Source organism: Seriola aureovittata, chromosome 7 (assembly GCF_021018895.1).
Source record: "Seriola aureovittata isolate HTS-2021-v1 ecotype China chromosome 7, ASM2101889v1, whole genome shotgun sequence".
NCBI classification, from domain to species: Eukaryota; Metazoa; Chordata; class Actinopteri; order Carangiformes; family Carangidae; genus Seriola; species Seriola aureovittata.
This window is the reverse complement of record NC_079370.1, coordinates 13,434,789-13,455,205: the sequence shown is the minus strand read 5'-3', so window position 1 is coordinate 13,455,205 and position 20,417 is coordinate 13,434,789. Positions and strand designations below refer to the sequence as shown.

Genomic DNA, 20,417 nt, shown 5'->3' with positions numbered 1-20,417 from the left:
TTTGTCCTTAACCTTTATCAGAGTTTACTGATATATGTTGTCTACTGTGGGGGAAAAAGCAACATGTTATATAGTTTCATAATTTTAAGAAATTGTTCCCATGTGAAGTGCTAATCCTGGGATAAGTGCAACCACTTTATCCCAGTTTAAAGTGTTTGTTTCATTTAAAATTAAAATTTGCATATTAGAATTTTGAGTTTATTATAGATTAGAAGAAGCATTTGAATTGAAAAATAATTGCGTCTTTGATTAAGTATAATCCAAAGGATATTAAGAGCTGTGGGGGAGGTGTGGACAGACAGAGGGGGTGGTTATTCATTCTTTCTTTTTGCTAAAGGGAGTGTAGTCAAATTTAACATTGTCCCTCCAAAACAATTTTTCACTGTTGTCTGTGCTTTATAGTTTATACCAAGTTACAATAGTACCACGGTGAAGTTAAGTGTCATATACCCTTAGCTGTTAATTAATATAATGAAAGTCAGAAGCCACAGAGCTTGTGTCTCATTTATTTAATCAGTGACTCTGGTTTTAAATGTTGATTTAGAAGCTTTTGGTTAAAAAAAATAGAGAAACCAGATGCACCATTTATAATGTTTACCATCATTTTGGCAATTGCTTATTCCACTCCTGTGTGATTTGGTCAATATAAACTCTAAAACCCCAAACATGAGGTTTATGCTCCCTCCCATTGATTATCTTGTTTACTGTCTTGCCCACATGAGTATTTCTGTCAAATCCACATTAATTTGTTCAGTTATAAAGGTATTAACTCACACTCTCTTGCTAATACCAGAGCCTTTCTGCTGCTGCACTGTGACTTGAAGATGAATTATCTAGCACTCAGTGGTTCACTGAAGGACAGAGTAGAGGTGTAATTACTGGCTGACTCATTGTTCTGTACCTAACAGGTGTGTAGAGGCAGATAAATCAGTTATATTCTTTATAACAACATTCCCTCACTGGGTGGGTTAGGCCTTCATACACCCTTAACACTTATCCACACTTAGCTACGCAGGGCGAGGCCGATCCACATTCCCATGTAAGTGCAGAGACCAAAGATGCTGCTACAGAGTTGTCAAACCGATGATGTGGCTTTTATTAAGATCCAACTGAGGGCAGGAACAACTCAACACATACAGTACAGCAGCAGATCATATGCTGCCTCAGATGTGGTTGTGACAAAAGAAAGCCGAGCAGCAGGGTCGTGCTTACTGATACCAAATTTCCAGGAACTTGACATCTGAGAACAGTTTTTCATTTGACCTGTAATGAAAACACAAACGGCATGTAAAAAAAAAAAAAAAATCAAGCAAAGTGATCCGTGATCTGTTTGTCATGACAACCTGTAACACAGGCGCTACAGGAGCAGTGTTTGCACATTTGTCTCCCTCTAGTGGACAGATTGGGACTGCAGCTTCACAGTCGCAGTACAATCCAGTCTCAACACCTCGTCACAATTCATTTTCACTCTGTTCAGGAAGTTTCTTCAACCTCAAATGCTGCGCATGTTTTGGCATGTCAAAGTGGATGTCTGAAGAATAAGAATAAATACAATAAGGAAGTAAGCATTTACAGTGCCTGCTCTGTTACAGTATCAGCATATTTATTACAATGTCTATTTACATTTTGAAGAAACTGATTAGAAAGTGAAGTGACTTTCCACTTCAGCAGTGCTTTTTTAAAGTGTTTAGCTCAATGCTTCAACAGTCGCTGTCTGAAACACAGTTTAGGCATCAACGTGGACACAGTGATGATGAAATCACGGAAAAACCTAAACATAACCCCAATGCAAATCAGATAAACATTTCATCTTGTGATATAGGTATCATGCAGGCAGCACCAGTCATATCTGTAGCTTGTCTGTATTGTGTGTGTGAGTCAGTCAGTTAACTAGTGAGTCCATTTGATTCTGTCTCACTTATAGTTTATACAGTTTCAGTTTGATGAATATAAAGAACCATTCTTCTAAAATAACATTTAAGCAAATATAACAATCGGCTTTATGCAAATATATATTTATAACTGCTGAACGTATTATGCAAATATACAAATGTTGATTGCAGCCAACGACTTTGGGACTTCTTTTTACACTTCCAGTTAACACCTGTTTTTGTCTGTCACAGGGGTCAAGGGTCAAGGTCTCAGAGCTCCGTCATCAGGAGGGCTCTCAGTATCTTCTCTCTGTCCAACCTTGTTTCCTCTCCGCTAAACACACACACAAGCATACAAACTTATCGTTACAACAAGTTTAAACAATTAAGTTTCCTTTATGTAACCTGGTAAAAGTCTCATTGAGAATGAAATACAGTTTTCAAGGGAGATGGCAGCATAAAAGCAGTTGTACAACAATATAAACAACATATACAAGGTAAGACATTTCTGCATCACAAAGGAAATAAGCAGTAACTACAGAGACAAAGAAGTTAAAAAACTGTAAAATTTTGAATTTGAATTCATGAGCTAATTTAGTAAATTAATCTTTAAAATGCTTAACCACTTTAAATGATGTGAATTTCAGCAGTCAGAGGCAGCAGAGACAGCAGGCTTCTCTGCTAAGCTATAGGCTATTAGCTTTCAGCAGGACTAGTTTATCTTGGTAATTTATCTTATTTAGATTACAGGCTCAGTAACAGACTTTGTTACTAAAATGTTGACACATCAGAACTGATTGTTTGTCTGTTATAAGAAGTGGGTATGCTACCTCACCAGTTAGACATAAATATAGTTTTTTTCTGTCCAAAATTACACATTTCTATGTCATGTCTGCACCACAGGGTTATCCTCATTTTTGTGAAATATTTGGACCTCAAGCAGTTATCTAAATGAAACCACCGGCTGGAAACCAGTGGTTTATATTCAACAATGCCTTGCATTTCATTAAACTAGTTATTTGTTTTTATGTAATATCTTCATGTGAAAAGCAACTACAACCGTCAAATAAATGTAGTCGAGTAATTAAATTAGTATAAAGGAACATGAAATGGAAATGGAAAATACTCAAGTAAATGCAAGTGTAAATGTACATAGTTTCTTTCTACTAGTGTATAAACGTGTCCCAAAGAGCAGAGTAGAAGTGTGTTACCTGTCATTATGGGCAGAAAGGTAAGGGGCCAGGTGAGGAATGGAGCTACGGTAGTAAGAAGGGGACAAGTGGGGGGAAGGTGAAGGAGAGGGACAGCATGGACTACCCAGCTCCAGTGCTGGCATATTATCCACCTGGAATACACATTAGTATATACGCACACAAAGACATATCTCTGTTTACTTACAGATAACACTGAAAGACTGAATTAATCCCCCCATAAGTGGAGTGAAGTGCACTAAACAAACGTGTGTGTGTGTGTGTGTGTGTGTGTGTGTGTGTGTGTGTATTTACCTGTGGGTATATGGAGGGCTGTATCTGTTTGTCCAATGAGCTGCTAGAGCCTGACTTTCCTGTACTCTGGGAGGAGATGGCTGCAAGTGCCTCTGGCAGATTATCTTCGTCTTCATGGTTACTGACGAGCAAAATAAATTGAGAGACTGAATGACTTACATGACCTGCAGACTGCTCTGAACAAAATGTAATTTTCAAAGGGCGGAGATAGCAATGCTTTTGCTTCAAGTACTCAGTGGAGTATTTGTTTCAGGAGTGCAATTTCCCACTCATAGAAGCTCAAGTGTTGCTCTCTGAGCTCTGTCCCTTCAACAGTAATCAAAGGTGGTGTGTACTCACAAGCTGAACTGTCTGACCAGTCGTTTCCTGCGGTTGCTGCTTGGGTTAGCTTTGGGTTGCAGCCTCTCTGGCGTTGGGTTGCGGTCTTGCCGGTGGGGCGTCTTGTCTGCAGTCAGACTGGATGCAGCTGAGTCTTGGGATGAGCTCTGGTACCTGAAGACCAATTAATATATGGAGAGTTAGTCTCAGCTACTCATGTGTAGAAACGTAAGCATGTGAAGGTAGTGTAAGACCACTGACCTGTCGTTGAGGGTCTCATTTGAGTTCTTTCCTCTGGGTGTTGTTGGAGCCTCCTTCTTCATATTGGAGGAGAGAAGGATGAAAATATTTAGCCTCTTGCCTGCATTGTTGTTAGATACGCAGCACAGTACACAGAGCTCCATCAACTCACCCTGAAAGCTGCCTCCATCTGGGCTTTGAGGATGTTACATTTAAGGTGGTCAGGGATGATCACCGGGGAGGCAGGAGGGTGCAAAGACTTTTCAGACAGCTGCTTCTCCTCTCCCTGCCAGGGGGAACAAGCAGGGCAGTAAGAAGACCTGGGTAATGCCTCTTTACGTAAGCAGAATAGAACAACAGTGTGTTGGAAATGTGTCTGACCTTGTTGTCCATGTTGATGTGCAATGAGGGCCAGGGAGGAGAATCGCTGTCTGACTCCAGAGCCTTGAGCAGAGACTGAGAGATGTCCAACTCATCCGCTGGGCAGGGAGGAGTTCGGCGTTCTAATATACACAAAGTTTAATGATATTGTACACACATAATATTTTATAGGCAACTTTGTTCTTTCTTCAGACTCAAAGAGAAAGAAGAGAAGTGAGAAAGAAAGAAAGAAAGAAAGAAAATATGTTAATAAAAAGGGGCAGTTCATACAAATCACAAAAACGTAGTTTCCCACTGTACTCTTGTGGTATCTAGCCATACTGTATCTGCCACAACCTCAGTCCAACAGAGGTGAATGAATGGAAAAAATCAAATGCAAATTTCACTATGCAGAGACATTTTCCCAAATATTCTGGGTGATAAACAGATCTTACTTTCAACAACTTCTACAATTTTGTCTTGGTGAAAACTGTCCACACTGAGGTTTGAGGATAATCACATTATATACTTATGGCATATACATACATATATATATATATGTATGTATATCCATCTATTTGATTAATGGCAGAAGTCAAGGTTGTGGATATTTCTGTGTCCAAACAAAACCAAAACTATCTACATGGCTAGATGCCACTAAAGGATAAAGGATTAACTGACAGGTTCACATTTTTTTTAAAAGTCTGCTTTAAAACAATTCTCTGGAACCCATATGAACATTGAAACAGGTTTTTCTCACTGTTATCATTTCTCATGTTCATACTGACCACTGTGTGTGAAATTTGTCCCTCCATCACTTACACTGGTGTTGCACTGGGGAGGGGTCCTTTAATGGCCACTTTGAATGGGAGCGATGATTGCAGCAAGCAGAACCTGTTCCATTGTTATATTGGGCACATGACTGTTATCTTGAAAAAAATGTGAGTGGGAAACTATGGCTTTAGTTTGTGATTTGGATGAGCTGCCTGCTGACCAACATACAGCGCTGAACATGAAAAGAGCATTAGCGTACGATCTAGACATATGACAGATTTGCAGACAGACACTGTTTAGACGGCTCCTCCTCAGGCTGAGAGTACTCACTGTTCTTGGTGTGTGTGTGACAGAGCGTGTCGTGGCTGTGTGTGTGGCGTCGGTGATGGTGGTGGATCTTGCCAGAATACGAAGTCTCATTCTCCTCGATGCTGAACTGATGGTCTGAGGCGGGACCACTCAGAGGGAAACTGAAGATGACATGTAGGCTAATCAAAACAAGCCCCCCCCCATCCTAACAACATTCACTTCTTCTACCAACGATAATAGTTCTAATAAATCATTAATATCTAACTTTCAATCATTCTGACTTCATGACTCAAGTTTCTAAAGCTTACTCATCAACAAGAATCATCCCACTATAGATGCTGAAAAAGACAGTAAATGACCATTTCAACTGGGCTTAAATTATAAAACAATGAAAGACAGATCCTTGCAGATGTTAGATTTTTTGCAATTACAAACATTTTGTTTATTTGAAAAGCAATAAAGAGATATCCCTAAAGGCATCATGTGAAAAAAAGTAAAAGGCAACGCACGAGAAAACCTTGGCCACATTTTCTGTAAACAGTTGTTTGATTTAGTTAATCCATAACCTGACACACAATTAATGTAAAGTTTATTCAACAGCCTCACTTGGAAAGCACAAACACAACACACGCAGGTTTTCTATTTCACACTGATCTATACACAAAGCAGCTTAATCCCTAAACCAGCATACAGTATGTGCTTAACTGGACCCCCTTTCACCTGTTAGAGAATTACCCTATTCAACACTCACATCACTTTATTCCAGTCTATATAAAGTGATTTGGATAAATTAGCTGTCATAAGATTTCTAAGGCATAAGGATAAATCTAGTGGCAGATTTGCGAACTTCTAGTAAACAGAGTGCAATTGAAACACAAATCACAAATACATGTAAATGTTCACAAGCAAACCAAGGCACAAAGCTATTAAACCTTATTTATCTTATTTGTGTCCCATTGTTGTCTTTTAGTCTATATCAGCAGTTTTAAAAGAATCAGCCTCAACATTAAAGCTAGTTACCAGTTTTAATGTTGTGGCTGACTGGTGTGTGTGTGTGTGTGTGTGTGTGTGTGTGAATGGATAGAGGAGAGAGTCAGCATTTAAGAAATATAACAACCATGTTAAGACACACTGAGCAATAAAGTGCAACATGAAAAACCAAAGACTAATATCAGTCTTTGTCTTATTTCAACTTGGGGGATAATTACGCTCTAACTTTTGGAAAATTCACACAATTATGGGGCTCCAGGGTGTTAACAGGAAATACAAAGTTGCTATTAAGTGAGTGAGTTAGCGGTTGGCTACAACATGAGCACTGTTTTTTGGGGGGTTTTTTGCCTATATTTGTTTACATTCTGGCACCATTAGATTACGCCAAATTCCCCATTTGCGGTTCATGTTTGCAATGTGCCCATGTATGTACAGAGAGCTATCACTGGATTACTTTGATAGACTGGAGTTATAAGCATTTAAAGTTTTCAATTCACAATAGAAGATAATGATATCATCAGAAAATTATAGTCACACTAAATCTAAAAATATGTGTATTATGTCCATTGAGTCATTGAGACTTTTGGTGCAAATTGCAGATATCGGGTTTTTAAAGTACCTCAACTGCCTCCATGAGCTGTGCGTCACAGCCACTGCTGCGTGTTGATAATCGGGCCAAATTAAAATAAATAACTTCCCGTTGTTTTCAGAACACCAGCATGTACGCACTTGTCCCTTTCACCTCACACAGTATCTCTGCCTCATGTCTCGGCCCTTTGCCTCACAGTTTGAAAACCTCTGGTTGACGTGAAAAGGTGTTTTGTTTAAAGAGGGAGGGAAAGTCACAAATGGATGGAGACAGAAGTGATGATGGTGATGGGGACAACTTTTTTTTTTTCTGTTGAGTCCATCAACAGAGCTTCTCTCTTTGGGGCACCAGCCTGTGTCAGCTTTAGTGTTATGAGTCTGGGTTTGGAACAGATTCCCAGAACAAACAGAGGTCAAAGTGCGGTCATGACTTTGTCCCTGTAAACCACACTCATGGGTCCCCGAACGGTGCTGCTGCTTCGCTCCGGGATGGGAGGGTGACTGGACACAGGACTCGCAGCCTCAACAGAAGGCCTGAACATGACAAGGAGATGGACATCACACACACACACACACACACACACACACACACACACACACACACACACACACACACACACACACACACACACACACACACACACATACACGAGTATGGGGGTAGACATACAGATAAACAGACTTATGAGGTGTATGAGTGACATGGAGTGTGATGAAACACAGATAATGTGGAGTACCAAAACAGAGACAGTGAGATGAGTGACTTTGTCTAAAAATAGAAACTTGTCCTAAGACCACGTCCTCGGGTATCTCTAAACCCTTCCCTCCTCTGTGTGTGTGTGTGTGTGTGTGTGTGTGTGTGTGTGTGTGTGTGTGGTCAGTCGTCTTACCTGTGTGGTGGCGTGTGTCCGGAGGGCTGCAGGTAAACTGGAGGTGTGAGAGCGGGGTGGGGCGTGTGCCACGGCTCGTGGCCAATAGGAATGTTGCGTTGGTACTAGAGGGGAGGAGAGGAGAGGAGAGGAGAGGAGAGGAGAGGGATTGAAGAGATGCTGAAATTAAATGTTGTCACAAGGGCGAAGCCAGATCAGTGGCTGCGGCATGTGTGTCTGTGTGTTTGCATGAAAGTGGGTTATCTGAGGTCACTCACTGGATGCAGGCTGGGATCAGGGCTGGCGTGAGAGCTGGGAAAAGAATGACAACAATCATTAATAGCAGATTAACAAACTAACTGAAAAGGTTTATTTCTTTATGTAGCGGTGTTGGAAAAAGCTACAAAGTGAGGACATTTTACTTCTCTTTTACAAAGGGCTATTTTAGTGTTAGCGTTAAGATTATCCAAGCCGTTATGTGGATTAAGGTCAAGGTTAGGGGATAAGGAATGAATGAAATAGATGGAATGTCCTCACAAGTACAGTAACATGAATGAGCATGTGAGTATTATGTGTACTCATGGGTGTATTTGTGTGTGTGCGTTTTACCTGATATGTGGGGGCTTGGCTGGAGAAATGGCAACTGACAGAGAGAAATGGAGAACAGCACCGTAAGTTTGTCTGTTAACTTCATTTATTTGTATTTTTTCTCAGGGGTTACGGAGTTTAAGTCTGATTTTTCAGCCCTCACTTCATTCTTCATCCATTTTTGTATTCCAGGTCTGAATGGCTGTTCAGACATCGACTAAATAAAAGGTGTTTGGACATGGACACTGGCGGTCTCAGAGTAAATGCAGTCTGCACTCGATCAGTTATGTATGTACGCCTGTGAGGCCACTGTAGCTGACAGAAGGTGGGAATTATGGAGGACTGAAGAGTACAGCGGGCGTTTTTGACGAAGAACGAACGTGACACAGCAAGTTGAAGTTATCTAATGTGCAAGCACGTATAGGAAATAAACATGCGCTGTTAGTCATCAGCGTTTTGTACGCGCTGATAAGACCCACCTTTGCCCAGCGAGTGTGTGCGGGAGGGGTATCGCTTGCTCGGCCTTCTCTCGAACGTGCTGGCTCTCCTCAGTCTGCCTCCGTGAGTGGCCTGATATTCTGTCTTACCACTGACACAGAAACACAGAGGAGTGTGAAAAGTACAGACGTTATTACGATACAGGGAACACACCACAGGCTGGCTGCAGTTATAGGGTTTATTTCTCTGCCGAGGAATTTAAGCTAAAAGAATTTATTCTATTTAAGGATGTAAAGAAATATATACTTTTGAAGGTTTTAAAATGTAGACAAATGTTATTGTGCCACCATCAGGAAAAATTATTGAAATGTATTACTTTTTTGCTTTTAATATATTTTCTTGAGCATACTCAATTGCTCATTTAATTTCTGTTATGAAATTAATTTGAAGTTCCACATAAGTGACATTGGTATGTATATGATACTGGATTACATTACAGTGTACATGTGTTCCTGTTTTTATTTCTACCACCTGTAACTTGAGTGTTTATCCACTTATTCTAATGTGAAACAGACTTCACACTGCTTTGTTCAGCTTCTCCAACAAATGACAGGAAGTGCCCTTCAAGTGTGAGAATTTGCTCTGACCATCTCTGATAATAGTCAGAAGAAAACAAACAATATGAAGGGAATATCTCGGTCGCCATAGGAACAGATCCACGTAACCATAGATACACTGTAACCATAGATACAAAAGCTCTGTTTTATGTGACACACTATTCCCCATATGCTGGCACAAGTGCTGGCCACAACTCCCTGAGTGAGCCAACTCGTATTATCCTTTTTCAGTTGGGTATTTACAGTCAGTGAGAAACGTTCAGTTGTTAAGGAGCTGGTCGCCGTGCGCTACCTGAATCTGAAGCGGGACCCGAGTCGTGTGAAGTCGCTGCGGCTGGCTTTGCCTGTGGCTGGTTGTCTTAGTCGGAAGAAGGCATGGCTCTCCACAGCACACTTCCACAGGTGTTTGCAGCTCTTGGCGCTGGCCAGCTGGAACACAAACGTATGCTCCTGCTCCCGCCCCTGCACAATCAGGAGAAAAACAATAAACAAACAAAGACTGTTAGTCGACTCTCAGCTGAGCGCCTGAGGATGTTTGTGTCTAGGCATCTGTTGGTGGCAGGATACGAACCTGATCATCGTCCTCCACCACAACCAACGTGAGTCGACTCTTTTTAAAGTCCAGGCGAGTGATTTTGGGCCTAGATAACACACAAAGACACACAAACAGACAAGGCGTTGTTCATCCAAAGGGCTTTTGTTTGTCATGATACCCCACCATCATGTCTGCCTCCATCAAACCAACCAACTAACGTCAAAGTGAACCATCATAAAAAACAATTAAAAAGCAGTTGTACATTATGTTGCTGCAGATTGATATTAAATTTTTTCATACTAGGGCTGACACTAACAATAATTTTCATTATCATTAATCTACCAATTATTTTTTCAATACTCAATATATAATGATATGAAATGTCAAAAAAAGAAACAGTCCAAAGTGACGTCTTATTTTGTTCAACCAAGACTTCAAAACCCAAAATATTCAGTTTACTATCATCATCAGAAACAGTTTCTAGTTGCAGGTTTGAACCAGATATTATTTGACATTTCTTTTTTATGATTTTTACCTCGAAAATAACTAAAACTATTTATCAATTATCAAAATAGTTGCAGGTAATTCTTTTGATGACTGATTAATTGACTAATCATTTCAGTTGTAATTCACATAAACAATTACTGCTGTGTCCCTGGAGCCAGAAAGCGTCTTGCTTTACTACTAACAGCCACTAACTGTGTCATGCTGTCATGTTATTAGAAGAAGAAGAATATTCTTACGTTTATTGCATATTTTTTTTTATCATTGTGTGTGATGAGTTTGAAAATGTAACATATAATGCTGTTAATGAAAATATTGTTTTTTACTTAAGTGTACAAAAAATTGGAAGTCACCCCACACCTCACACATCTGTTGTCACCCCACACCAGATATGTTTGATGTACTTACCAAAAGAAGAGGCCGATTTTGTTGGAGCCCTCAAATACTAAGATACCAGTAGGAGTGAGACCTAGTGCATATTCTCCTCCATCTCTGCCCTGAATACAAAACACACACACCTTTAGCTCTCTTGTAATGAGCTGACACATATTAAGTGATATTTGTGACAGTAAAACACACTCACACACCTTGACAAAGTGCATATCTACTCCGTAAAGTTCCAGCCACTTGCATTTGTTGAGAAAAGAAATCTCTGCTTGAGACGGGCTCTTTCCCCTGAAGATTTAAAATAAGACACCATGATGAGTTGTCACAACGAAAATATAACCCCCCTCCATCACCGCAGCTCTGACACTTGCAGCTCACCCTGGAAAAAGAAAACTATCACTAACAGCAGTACTCTACTGGTGTCTGGCGTTAGCTCTAAGGGAAATACTCGGTGAGTAACTATCTGGCTGCATCATCCTTGACTCAGTCTTGATTTTGTGCATAAGAATGACTGTGAACTCAGTGTGGGTTCGTCCTTGTGTGGCTTGGTGAAGCGTAGCATATGTGTGTGTAATCTAATCCGAGATGGGAGCAATCAGAGCGCGGCTGGGTTAAATACTGCCTGGAATCAATCAAGACCCTCCAGGGATTAATCCTTTAATCCTTCACACAAACCAGTGAGAGCGAGGCCGAGGCGGAGGAGGAGTAGAACGGAGGGACAGTGAAATTTAGACATCATCATCGGTGGAAACACTGATAGGCAGCAGCACACCGACTTCCTTTTCTACTCAGTGCTCATCTGTTCGCCCCAGCGAGGAGAGAAAACTGCTCAGGCCGTATCAGTAAGTTGCTTTAATGCAGCAGAAGTATCGTTGCAACTAATCCAGATGCATGTGAGGAAATGTTATGTCTCACCTGAGCTCCAGCCACTGGCTGAAGATGTCCGCCTCCATGGCCTCGCTCTGTTTGGGAGTGAAACGAAACTCAGACACCAGCTCAGGAGAGTGATCCAAGGGATCACAGTCTCCCAGCTCACCTGAATGAGGGTAAACACAAAAACATATTGAGCATAGACCTGTAAGACATTACACACACAACATGCTGTCAAAGTTATAAAGTCTACAACAAAGCTTGTGTATTCTTAGTGCAGATCTATAAAGCTCTTCTCTACTTGTGCTGGTATTTCTTTTAATTGTTTTACCATTTACCATTATGCAATAATTGTCACTTGTGGTCACAGTGGTTGTGTAGCAGGAACAGAGTCTTACTTTAACGCGGCAAATTCCTGCATCTTCAAACAGCTGCACCACAGTGTATGAACATCTAATTGTAGACTAAAGACATGTTTGACATGAATAAGCTACTCGGAGTATGTAATTGGTTTTACTTAAGTGTTTTGAAAAAATGTCCTTGTTGGTGCTTTTAAGTGTTGACATCTTAGATTTGAGAACAAGCCACAGAAGGCCAACCTTTCTAATGCAAGGAACCAACAAACTCATATTGTACTTTTCACAGAATCCATTTTTGCTTATCTTTTGTCTCCTGGGTTTGATTTGAGATATGGATGTCTTACTTTTTGGTTGCTGCAACAGCAAGGAAGTAAATAAATGTTTCAAGTTTCAAAAATGCAAGATTTTCATATCCAAATGAGATGCATGGAAATGAAGTGCTTCCAGAAAGGTAAAATCCAACATAATGTAAAAGCTTTGTATATCCTTTGGAAAACAGGTAGCAGTAATAAGAATTATCTGTAGTTACTGGGCTAAACATGTAACCTGTGGTCCTGTGAGAGGAGAAATCTCTTACTATAACTGTAAATATAAATGAATAACATGATACAAATAATATAAATGAGTATGTGAAGTCTACTTACTTTGTAAACAATAGGCAGCAAGCTCTACTGAGACATCATACGGACACTTCAGTCTGAAGATTGAAAAAAAGAGACACAGATGATGAGCTGTTTTCAGTGTGAGTGCATTTACACACACTTCCCAAATCAAGCACACGGGCCTATCCATGGAGTGATGTGTACATGTTATCATGTGTCAGAAAGACATAACAGCGTCTGAATGACCTACACTGTGTGTGTGTGTGTGTGTTTGTGTGCGTGCGTGCGTGCGTGCGTGCGTGTGTGTGTGTGTGTGTGTGTGTGTGTGTGTATGTGTGTGTGTGTGTGTGTGTGTGCGTCAAGGAGGAGAGGAGCAACCCTTTTCCTAAAATAGGCAGCACTCTGCTGTTCCTGATCTTGAGCTTTATAATAGAGCTGGACTCTGGGGATCTGTGGCCCAGATAGAGCCAGGAGGAGAGAGAGAGGGGTAACACACTGTCTGAGTATGTGCTTGTGCACACAGGTTTGTGTTTTTGTTGAAGAAGCAGACTCCACTGTACAGAAGTCCCCCAAACTCTAGAGTAGGTGACCTGTGTGTACACTCCCACAGGTGGGTGTGTGTATAGCAGTTTTAATGCTACTTGTGAGATCCAGATGTGCTCACAAATGAGGGGGAATTACCAGACAATGACTTGCGGGAACTTGTTTTGTCCTCATGAGGAGGGACACATAATCTAAGGTGAAGGTTCTCCTTTGTTTCAGTTACGGTGGGTTCATTTATATGCATGAGAATTTAAGGTTACGGTCCGAGAATAAAAAGCCATGCATTCATACCGCACTTGTCATTTACTTATTGCTTTAACTGTCTTTGCTATTAATGCACCACAGACTTGTATATTTATGTATTCACAAAATTATGTCAGTACTCACTGCCAGCTAAGACTTTTCAGAGCTTCTTTCAAATGCATTCACTCATACTCCACAGAGCAGCTTCATCTTACATCACAAGGTCAAATTTCCATTTACAGTAGATAGAGATTAGATCTTACATTTCAATTTAACTCCATATTGTCCACCATGCATCATCTTTTTTTTTAAGGAACATTGGTTATGTGACATGACCTGACTTCACCATATTGATCAACAACTATCAGATGGATGGATATGAAATGTTGTACAGACATTCATGGTCCCCAGATGATGAATCATACTGACTTGGGGCATCCGTTGACTTCACCTGTAGAGGTTTTTTGTGTGAAATTTCTCAACAACAACTGGATGGATCGTCATGATTCTTTGTTCAGACTTATTCACATCAAGCTCACCTCTCCCATCTCTCCCATCTCCAGGTACTGTTTGTTCTGGGCTCGTAATATGCTAAGAAACCTCCATACTGTGTTTGTGTATTGTATATTTACATGTCTGTAAATAAACATCTGTCACAGTGTTTTCCCAACAATTTCTGCATGTGACATATGTGCGCATAAACGGTGACAAAGAAACTTACTTGCCGGACAGAATGTCCTGCCGAAGCTGCAACACAAACAGATACCTGTTGGTGTCAAAAAACAAAACAAAACAAAAAAAACAGAGTGAGAGCCTTACACTGAAGAAGAACATAAATCAATTGATGGATCACAGGCTTCTCCTCATCACTGACACATAATTTGCTTTAACAAGTCTCTGTCCGTTCGGCCTTGATTTGAATCTGCCCACAGCAGCAAAGTAATTAGCCTCACATCCCCTTTGGACCTCTACACTGGGCTCCAGAGAAAACTGTGTGTGTGTGTGTATGTATATGTGCGTGTGTGTGTTTGATTTGTGTGCGTGATTTCTTACCTTGTAAATTCCTCACGCAGGTTGTTTGGCTCCGATGAGTAAAATTTCACTCTGAAGAAGAGTCTGTAAGGAGGCCCGTCTGAAAGAAGTGAAGACAGAGGGAAAAGTGTGAATAAGGACTCTGCAGGAAGAGAAAGAGGTTGAGAGAGATGAGATGTAATTTATTGAGAATTCATTTTATCAAATCTTCTTTATTCATTTTATCTCATCCGTTCATTCTATTATTCTCATCTAGTCCATCTATCACTTTCACCACAGCCATAAATCTTGATTTCTTTCCTGTTTAATTTCAACATCAATCAGATTTTTTTAAGCCATTGAACTATAACACACATACACACACACACCATATAATTTATCACCGTTACAAGTTGGAGAGCAAACAAGGGTACGCCTTCTAATGCAGATACTAATCGCCATGTCAACATTTGATAATGCGCCACCTGCTCCCTACTTACCTGCTTCCACATGCACACTGCACCTTTCCTGCACAAGTGGGCCTAACAAGAACAAACAGGGGGACTCACCTCGGATCTGCTTCTTTATAAGCTTGGACATATCCAGCCAGTGCTAAAGGAGAGAGAAGAATAAAAAAAAGGTGAGAGTGAGAGTTATATCAGCTTGTGCTCTACTGTGATAGGAGTAAGCACTTGTTACTCACTGAGACTTGGTCTGTGTCCATGAACTGCAGTCCAAAGTAGTCTGTCTCAACCAGATCTATGTGATACATGATCTGGTCAAAAAGGTCCTGGCCTTTGGATTTGCTCTACAACAAAAGAATGAAAGGTTAATCATTTTTGAACCCAGCTGCATGTGTGTTTATTGTTTTATTTCTTCTGCTGTACTAACATTATCTTGTCTGGATGAATGGAGTCTTTAAAACTGAATTTTGAGTTTCACTATTCAGGTGGCTCACACATGTCCCGGTAATTCAGGAAAAGACCAGGTGTCTGTAACAGGAGCAAAATGAGGTAGTAGGTGTGAAAGTGGCTGTTTGTGTGTGTGTGTGTGTGTGTGTGTGTGTGTGTGTGTGCTCATGTGCATCTGGGTCAAAAAGAGAAGGACAAGCCCCTGAGGGAAAGGCCCTTATTCAGGCCTTTTGTCATTAACACACACAACACAAGTCAGGGCACTTAACTCAACTTTCAGCATAATGTCCCAAACTTTATCTGTAAACACTTTACGAGCAGATGTGTGTCATCGCCTCACATGAAGACCTTCACCCACGTCTCACCCATATTACACACGGTGGGTGCGCAGGAAGATGACAGCCTTGTACTTTGGATCCTGATAACCAGTCTAAACTTCCTGGTGAGTGTATGAATGTGTGAGGAAATCAGTGGTATTAAGGGATTGGGAACAGAAAACGCTCTCGCTCATTCTGCTGCATGTAGTTTAGAGAGGCTGATTGAAATCATAGCCTCTATCACATGGGCGCACATGCACCAGCAGCAGGAACGAGGCAAAATTGACCTCACGCGGTCTCTCACAGTGAAGTGAATGTTTCACCGCTGCTGTTGTACCTTTTGTCTTGGCTGCATTCAGCCTGAAGTGACAGACTAATAAGCTTTAATAGGTGAGTTTCAGCTCGGTTTAGCGCACCAGTATCAATGCCTGTGGGAAAACAAGTGGACATGAACAAACTTGTTCCAACACACCTGTGACTAAGCTGCCAGCTTAAAAAGCCATGTGTCATTTTGTTGCTGGAGCTGTAATACCTCAGCAGAAGCTATGGCCTTGTGTTATTGCTGTAATCTCTCTGTAGGACAAGAGAAAGACTCTCCACCCTTATACCACTATTACTGGCCGAGCATTTTCAGAGGTGACGCATGCATGCAACAGCTTCAGTGACACACACAACCTTCAAAATGAAAACATCTCACAAGAAGCCACTTACGCATGAGTGCCCACGTACTCGCTCATCATCCCACCTACCCCTGCACACACTCGTAGCACTTGTCTGTGACACACAGTCCCCACATTTGGTAAATCAGATCAGGGAGTCGGGGAATAGAGAGAGACATGGAGCGCAGGAGGGAAAACGGAGAAGAAGAGGGAGGATGAGGAGGCAGAGTGTGAAAGAGTAAGATGATGAGCAAGGGAGAAGGCCTCAGAGGGAGTGTAAAAGAAGATTAGGAGGGAGAGTCGGGCGGGGGGGGGCAGCGGAGATTGCTTGAGATCAGATACAGGCAAATAGACTGAGGGAGAGAGAGACAGAGAGAGAGAGAGTGAGAGAGAGAGAGAGAGAGTGAGAGAGAGAGAGAGAGAGAGAGAGAGAAGCACGTGAAAGAAAGATGCTGTAAAAGAACAAAAAAGAGGGGGCAGCTTCAGGTCTGTAGATTTCCCAACAGTCAGTACGGGGAAGTAATGTGATGAACTGGCTGATCATACCACCATCTGGAGCTGCACCTCTCAGTGTGTACACACACACACACACACACACACACTATACTCACACTCATACTATATAGGCCACTATGATACTACAGGCTATGAAACTTTGGTAAGGACAAACTTATCTGTGCCAAACTCCAAACTGACACATTTCAGACACGTCGTTATTGATTTGAGCTTGGCATGCAACTATTAGTGATTTGCATTACTGATTAATCTGTTGCTTAGTTATTTCGTTAGTCACCAAAATGTCAAAAACAATGCCCTGGATCCCTTATGAGATCTTCAAGTTACTCATTTTGTTTGAACACGGGCCCAAAACTCAAAATTATTCAGTTAATGTGACAGAAACAGAGAAAAGTAGAAAATCCTCATATTTGAGAAGCTGAAAAGAATTTTGCATCAAACTTCACTGTCAATCCATCAATCCATTAAGGACTAGGCTAATTGTTGAACTGCATGTCTTCCAAATGAATGGGGAAATAAAAAAGTGTAACAGGACAAAACACAGAGTATATTTTTCTAACATATTCTCGAATCAGGATTGTTTTCCTTCAACTTTTATTATGGAAAAATTAAGTATTTAGTATCAAAACTGTCCTGAGTTGCAGTTTCTCCTCATATTTTTAATTCAAAAAAGTTGAGCGTAAACTGAAAACAACCCTGACTCCAGACTCAGTTAGATAAATTAAAGTAAATTAAATTTAAGTGCTGTAACCCTGTCATCTTTTTCCAGGGGACCACCAGGAACCGTATGGTCCCAACGCGGTCCCCGGGCCACACTTTGACACACACTGATCTAGGCTACCACCTGGTCCTGCTACATGTACTCTGTTTACACACTCTGCCGGCCAGTGTAAACACACAGAGCCGCTGTCAGGACACCAGACAGGCTTCAGCGCACTCACAGGCAAATCCACATTGACATCCGAGCCGTCCAGCAGCAGGACGCGACAGGTGATGGTGGTCCTCGCCGTCCCGGCCGCAGGGATGTGAACCGACGCCCCCCCGGCGACCACGGCGGGCGCGTGTACGACCTGCTGCTGATGGGCCAGGAGCAGGGGGTTCCCGGTCACCCCTCCTCCTCCCCCTCCTCCCCCTTTACCGTCCCGCTCGTCCCTGTCTCTCGCCTGGAAGCGGCTCCGAGAGCGGCGGCTGAACGTCCGGCGCAGAAAGCCCATCATCTTCCTGATCCACGAGGCGAGGAGGTCCGTGTTGTGTCCGTGAAGACTGCTCCACTCAACAGTCGCTGAAGCCGGGGTCCTGCTTCTGCTGCCGCCGCCTCCTCCTCCTCGTCCTCCCCGGGGCGAGGAGTCACTCAGCAGGCACGGCGGAGACTTCAGGGCTGCCGATCAGTCCTCAGGCTGGATGTCGGCAGCAGCGTGGGGATTCCAGCCGCATACTAATGAAACTAACACAGATCGACCACAGAGGCGCCAACCAGTTGATTTCCAGTCATTCGGTCCGGTGTGGACGACAGGACTCTGTCACGGAAATACAGGCAGCCCTCCTCCTCCCCCTGTCCTGTCCTCTCCTGTGCACCTGCCTCCTACTTGGCTCGCTGTTGCGCACCGACTCTAAAATCCCGGAGAAATCCCGTCCGACGCTCCGCAACGGGAACCCCTGAGTCACACGGGGCCGGGGAAGGGAGGAGGGAAGTCTTATCACCTCTGGACCGGAGCGGAGTTCGGAGGTCGTTGTTCTTTATTCCCACCGGCGAACCGAAACTAGTCTCTCTCTCCCTCTCTCTCACAGGTAAAAGTCAACCAGCGAAACTGGACAAACAGCATGATCTGCGCCTGCGTAAAAACACAGCGCAGAACAAACTTCTGTTCCTCCCGACTGGCCGACCCATCACTGCCGGTCAACCAGCGCCACCTGTCTGCCAGGGACCCGCCTGTCTATACGGAGTATATAGATTATGGCAGATCATTAGTGGTTCCCAACGTAGGGTCCGGGGTGCCCCTGAGGTCGTCAAAGGGTTTCCAAGAGGTCCCAGCATCATGATGATGATGATGATGATGATGATTTATGTCACTTTATTCATCTGGGTCATGCCCAGGAATGAACAAATACTGAGATAATCAGTATCAATAATGCTTTATAGATGACTGACAAACTGATAAGAAGGGTTAAACCATTCAAGTATTTTATATTGAAGATAATATATGAAGGCTATAAAACATTCTAATCAAAGGCAAGGCTAAAGAGGTAGGTTTTAAAAAGATCATGAGTCAGTCTTCCCAAAACAACCCCATCATACATTTATTTAACTACTTGAATTTTTGATCAGTTGCATTTTCTGCAAAATATTTCCCAGCACGAAGGCTTAAAAGCCCTCTCCACACTGCCAGGAATTAAATTCTCTTGGAGAAATACTAAATCCTTTATTCTTCTGTTGGCTAAAAGTGGTCAAATCACAGTATATTGACATTACAAATACTGGAATCTGCTGTCAAGTATCCACCATGTGTCGTTTTTACAATCATGCACAACATCAGCACTGCTCATTTACAAAAAAAAATACAGCATATTTCCAAACACAAAACTCTCCCATATCACATCTCCACCCACACACATTGCAACAAGAGGGATCAACCAAGTAACAAAGTGGCTTTCTTATTAATAAAAAGAAAAAAGAAACAATACAATTCTAAGAGAATGAGCCAAAGCAAAACTCCCACCTCATCTTTTCACTTCACACTTGAAATATAAATATTTTTCTGCACCATTCCACATCCTGTATGACATTTTCTCATACCCAGCAACTTTTGCTAACTCTGTTATTCAGTCGTGAAACGAAGACTCTCCTGGTGTCTCCCAGGACCTGAGAATAATTTTCTGTACAATTAACATTGCTGCCTGGATCGTGTCCATGTGTAAGTTTTTAACTGTGGACTTCCAGCATGACCTTACAAACCAGCTGCTTATCTTCAGCATAACATAAACCCTCACAGATGCATCTCCTGGGTGAGACTTCTCATAAATGTGGATTTTCCTGCAGAAGCCTTCTGGTTCTAGGTATGGTGAATCTAATTTATGAGTGAGGTGATGAGATTCTGTAGCATTCTCTCACATATCTTATTGGTATTATCGGGTACATTGGGAATAGTCTACCTACTCTACATGCCCGAATTTTTTAGTATCCTTATGAAAAAATAACCACAGCATAAGGAGTGCACAAATATACTGTACAACACAGTGAATTATACACAACATTCTTCCAGAATATCATCAACATAAACCTGCAGAGACATTTTGTTGTAGTGTCTTTCTTTAAGCCAATATTTTGTCATAATCAGACAGGTTGGGCTGATTTGTGATGCTGAGATAGTGTCACTGAAATGATGCCAGCTCTCAAGGCGCTCAGCTGAAGGTTAAATAAGCAGACTACTCCTCGCTTCAGTGAGCAGCCTCATTCTGCAAGGAAGTGTGAAAAAGGCTTGTGTTGCCTAAAAGA

At 41.9% G+C, this 20,417-nt stretch overlaps 1 protein-coding gene across 3 annotated transcripts; it reads right to left on the bottom strand.

The window, feature by feature from the left end:
* Positions 1 to 1,072: 1,072 nt before the first annotated feature.
* Positions 1,073 to 20,376, bottom strand: epb41l4b (erythrocyte membrane protein band 4.1 like 4B). 3 transcript variants are annotated; one of them, XM_056381607.1, is made up of 23 exons: positions 17,866 to 20,376; positions 15,225 to 15,329; positions 15,091 to 15,133; positions 14,564 to 14,642; positions 14,232 to 14,276; positions 12,767 to 12,819; positions 11,809 to 11,929; positions 11,094 to 11,181; positions 10,915 to 11,003; positions 10,039 to 10,108; positions 9,760 to 9,929; positions 8,892 to 9,001; positions 8,434 to 8,467; positions 8,103 to 8,136; positions 7,846 to 7,949; positions 5,399 to 5,538; positions 4,316 to 4,437; positions 4,107 to 4,220; positions 3,956 to 4,011; positions 3,716 to 3,868; positions 3,377 to 3,497; positions 3,083 to 3,216; positions 1,073 to 2,205 (listed from the first exon to the last, which is right to left on the bottom strand). In XM_056381607.1, the coding sequence occupies exons 1-23, from the start codon at positions 18,139 to 18,141 to the stop codon at positions 2,142 to 2,144; spliced, it is 2,325 nt and encodes a 774-aa protein (XP_056237582.1). In that variant the 5' UTR covers positions 18,142 to 20,376; the 3' UTR covers positions 1,073 to 2,141. The 3 variants fall into 3 exon arrangements, with proteins under 3 accessions (XP_056237582.1, XP_056237584.1, XP_056237583.1); XM_056381609.1 differs by having other exon boundaries at positions 3,083 to 3,127; XM_056381608.1 differs by lacking the exon at positions 3,083 to 3,216.
* Positions 20,377 to 20,417: the final 41 nt, after the last annotated feature.

Bases quoted from the DNA above. Each gene is read 5' to 3' on its own strand.
- epb41l4b (XM_056381607.1), bottom strand. From the start codon at position 18,141: ATGATGGGCTTTCTGCGCCGGACGTTCAGCCGCCGCTCTCGGAGCCGC. The intron at 5,539-7,845 runs GTAAGACGACTG...TGTCATCTTCAG, and splicing joins GGACACACGCCACCACACAG to TTTCCCTCTGAGTGGTCCCG. The intron at 3,869-3,955 runs GTCAGTGGTCTT...ATTGGTCTTCAG, and splicing joins AATGAGACCCTCAACGACAG to GTACCAGAGCTCATCCCAAG.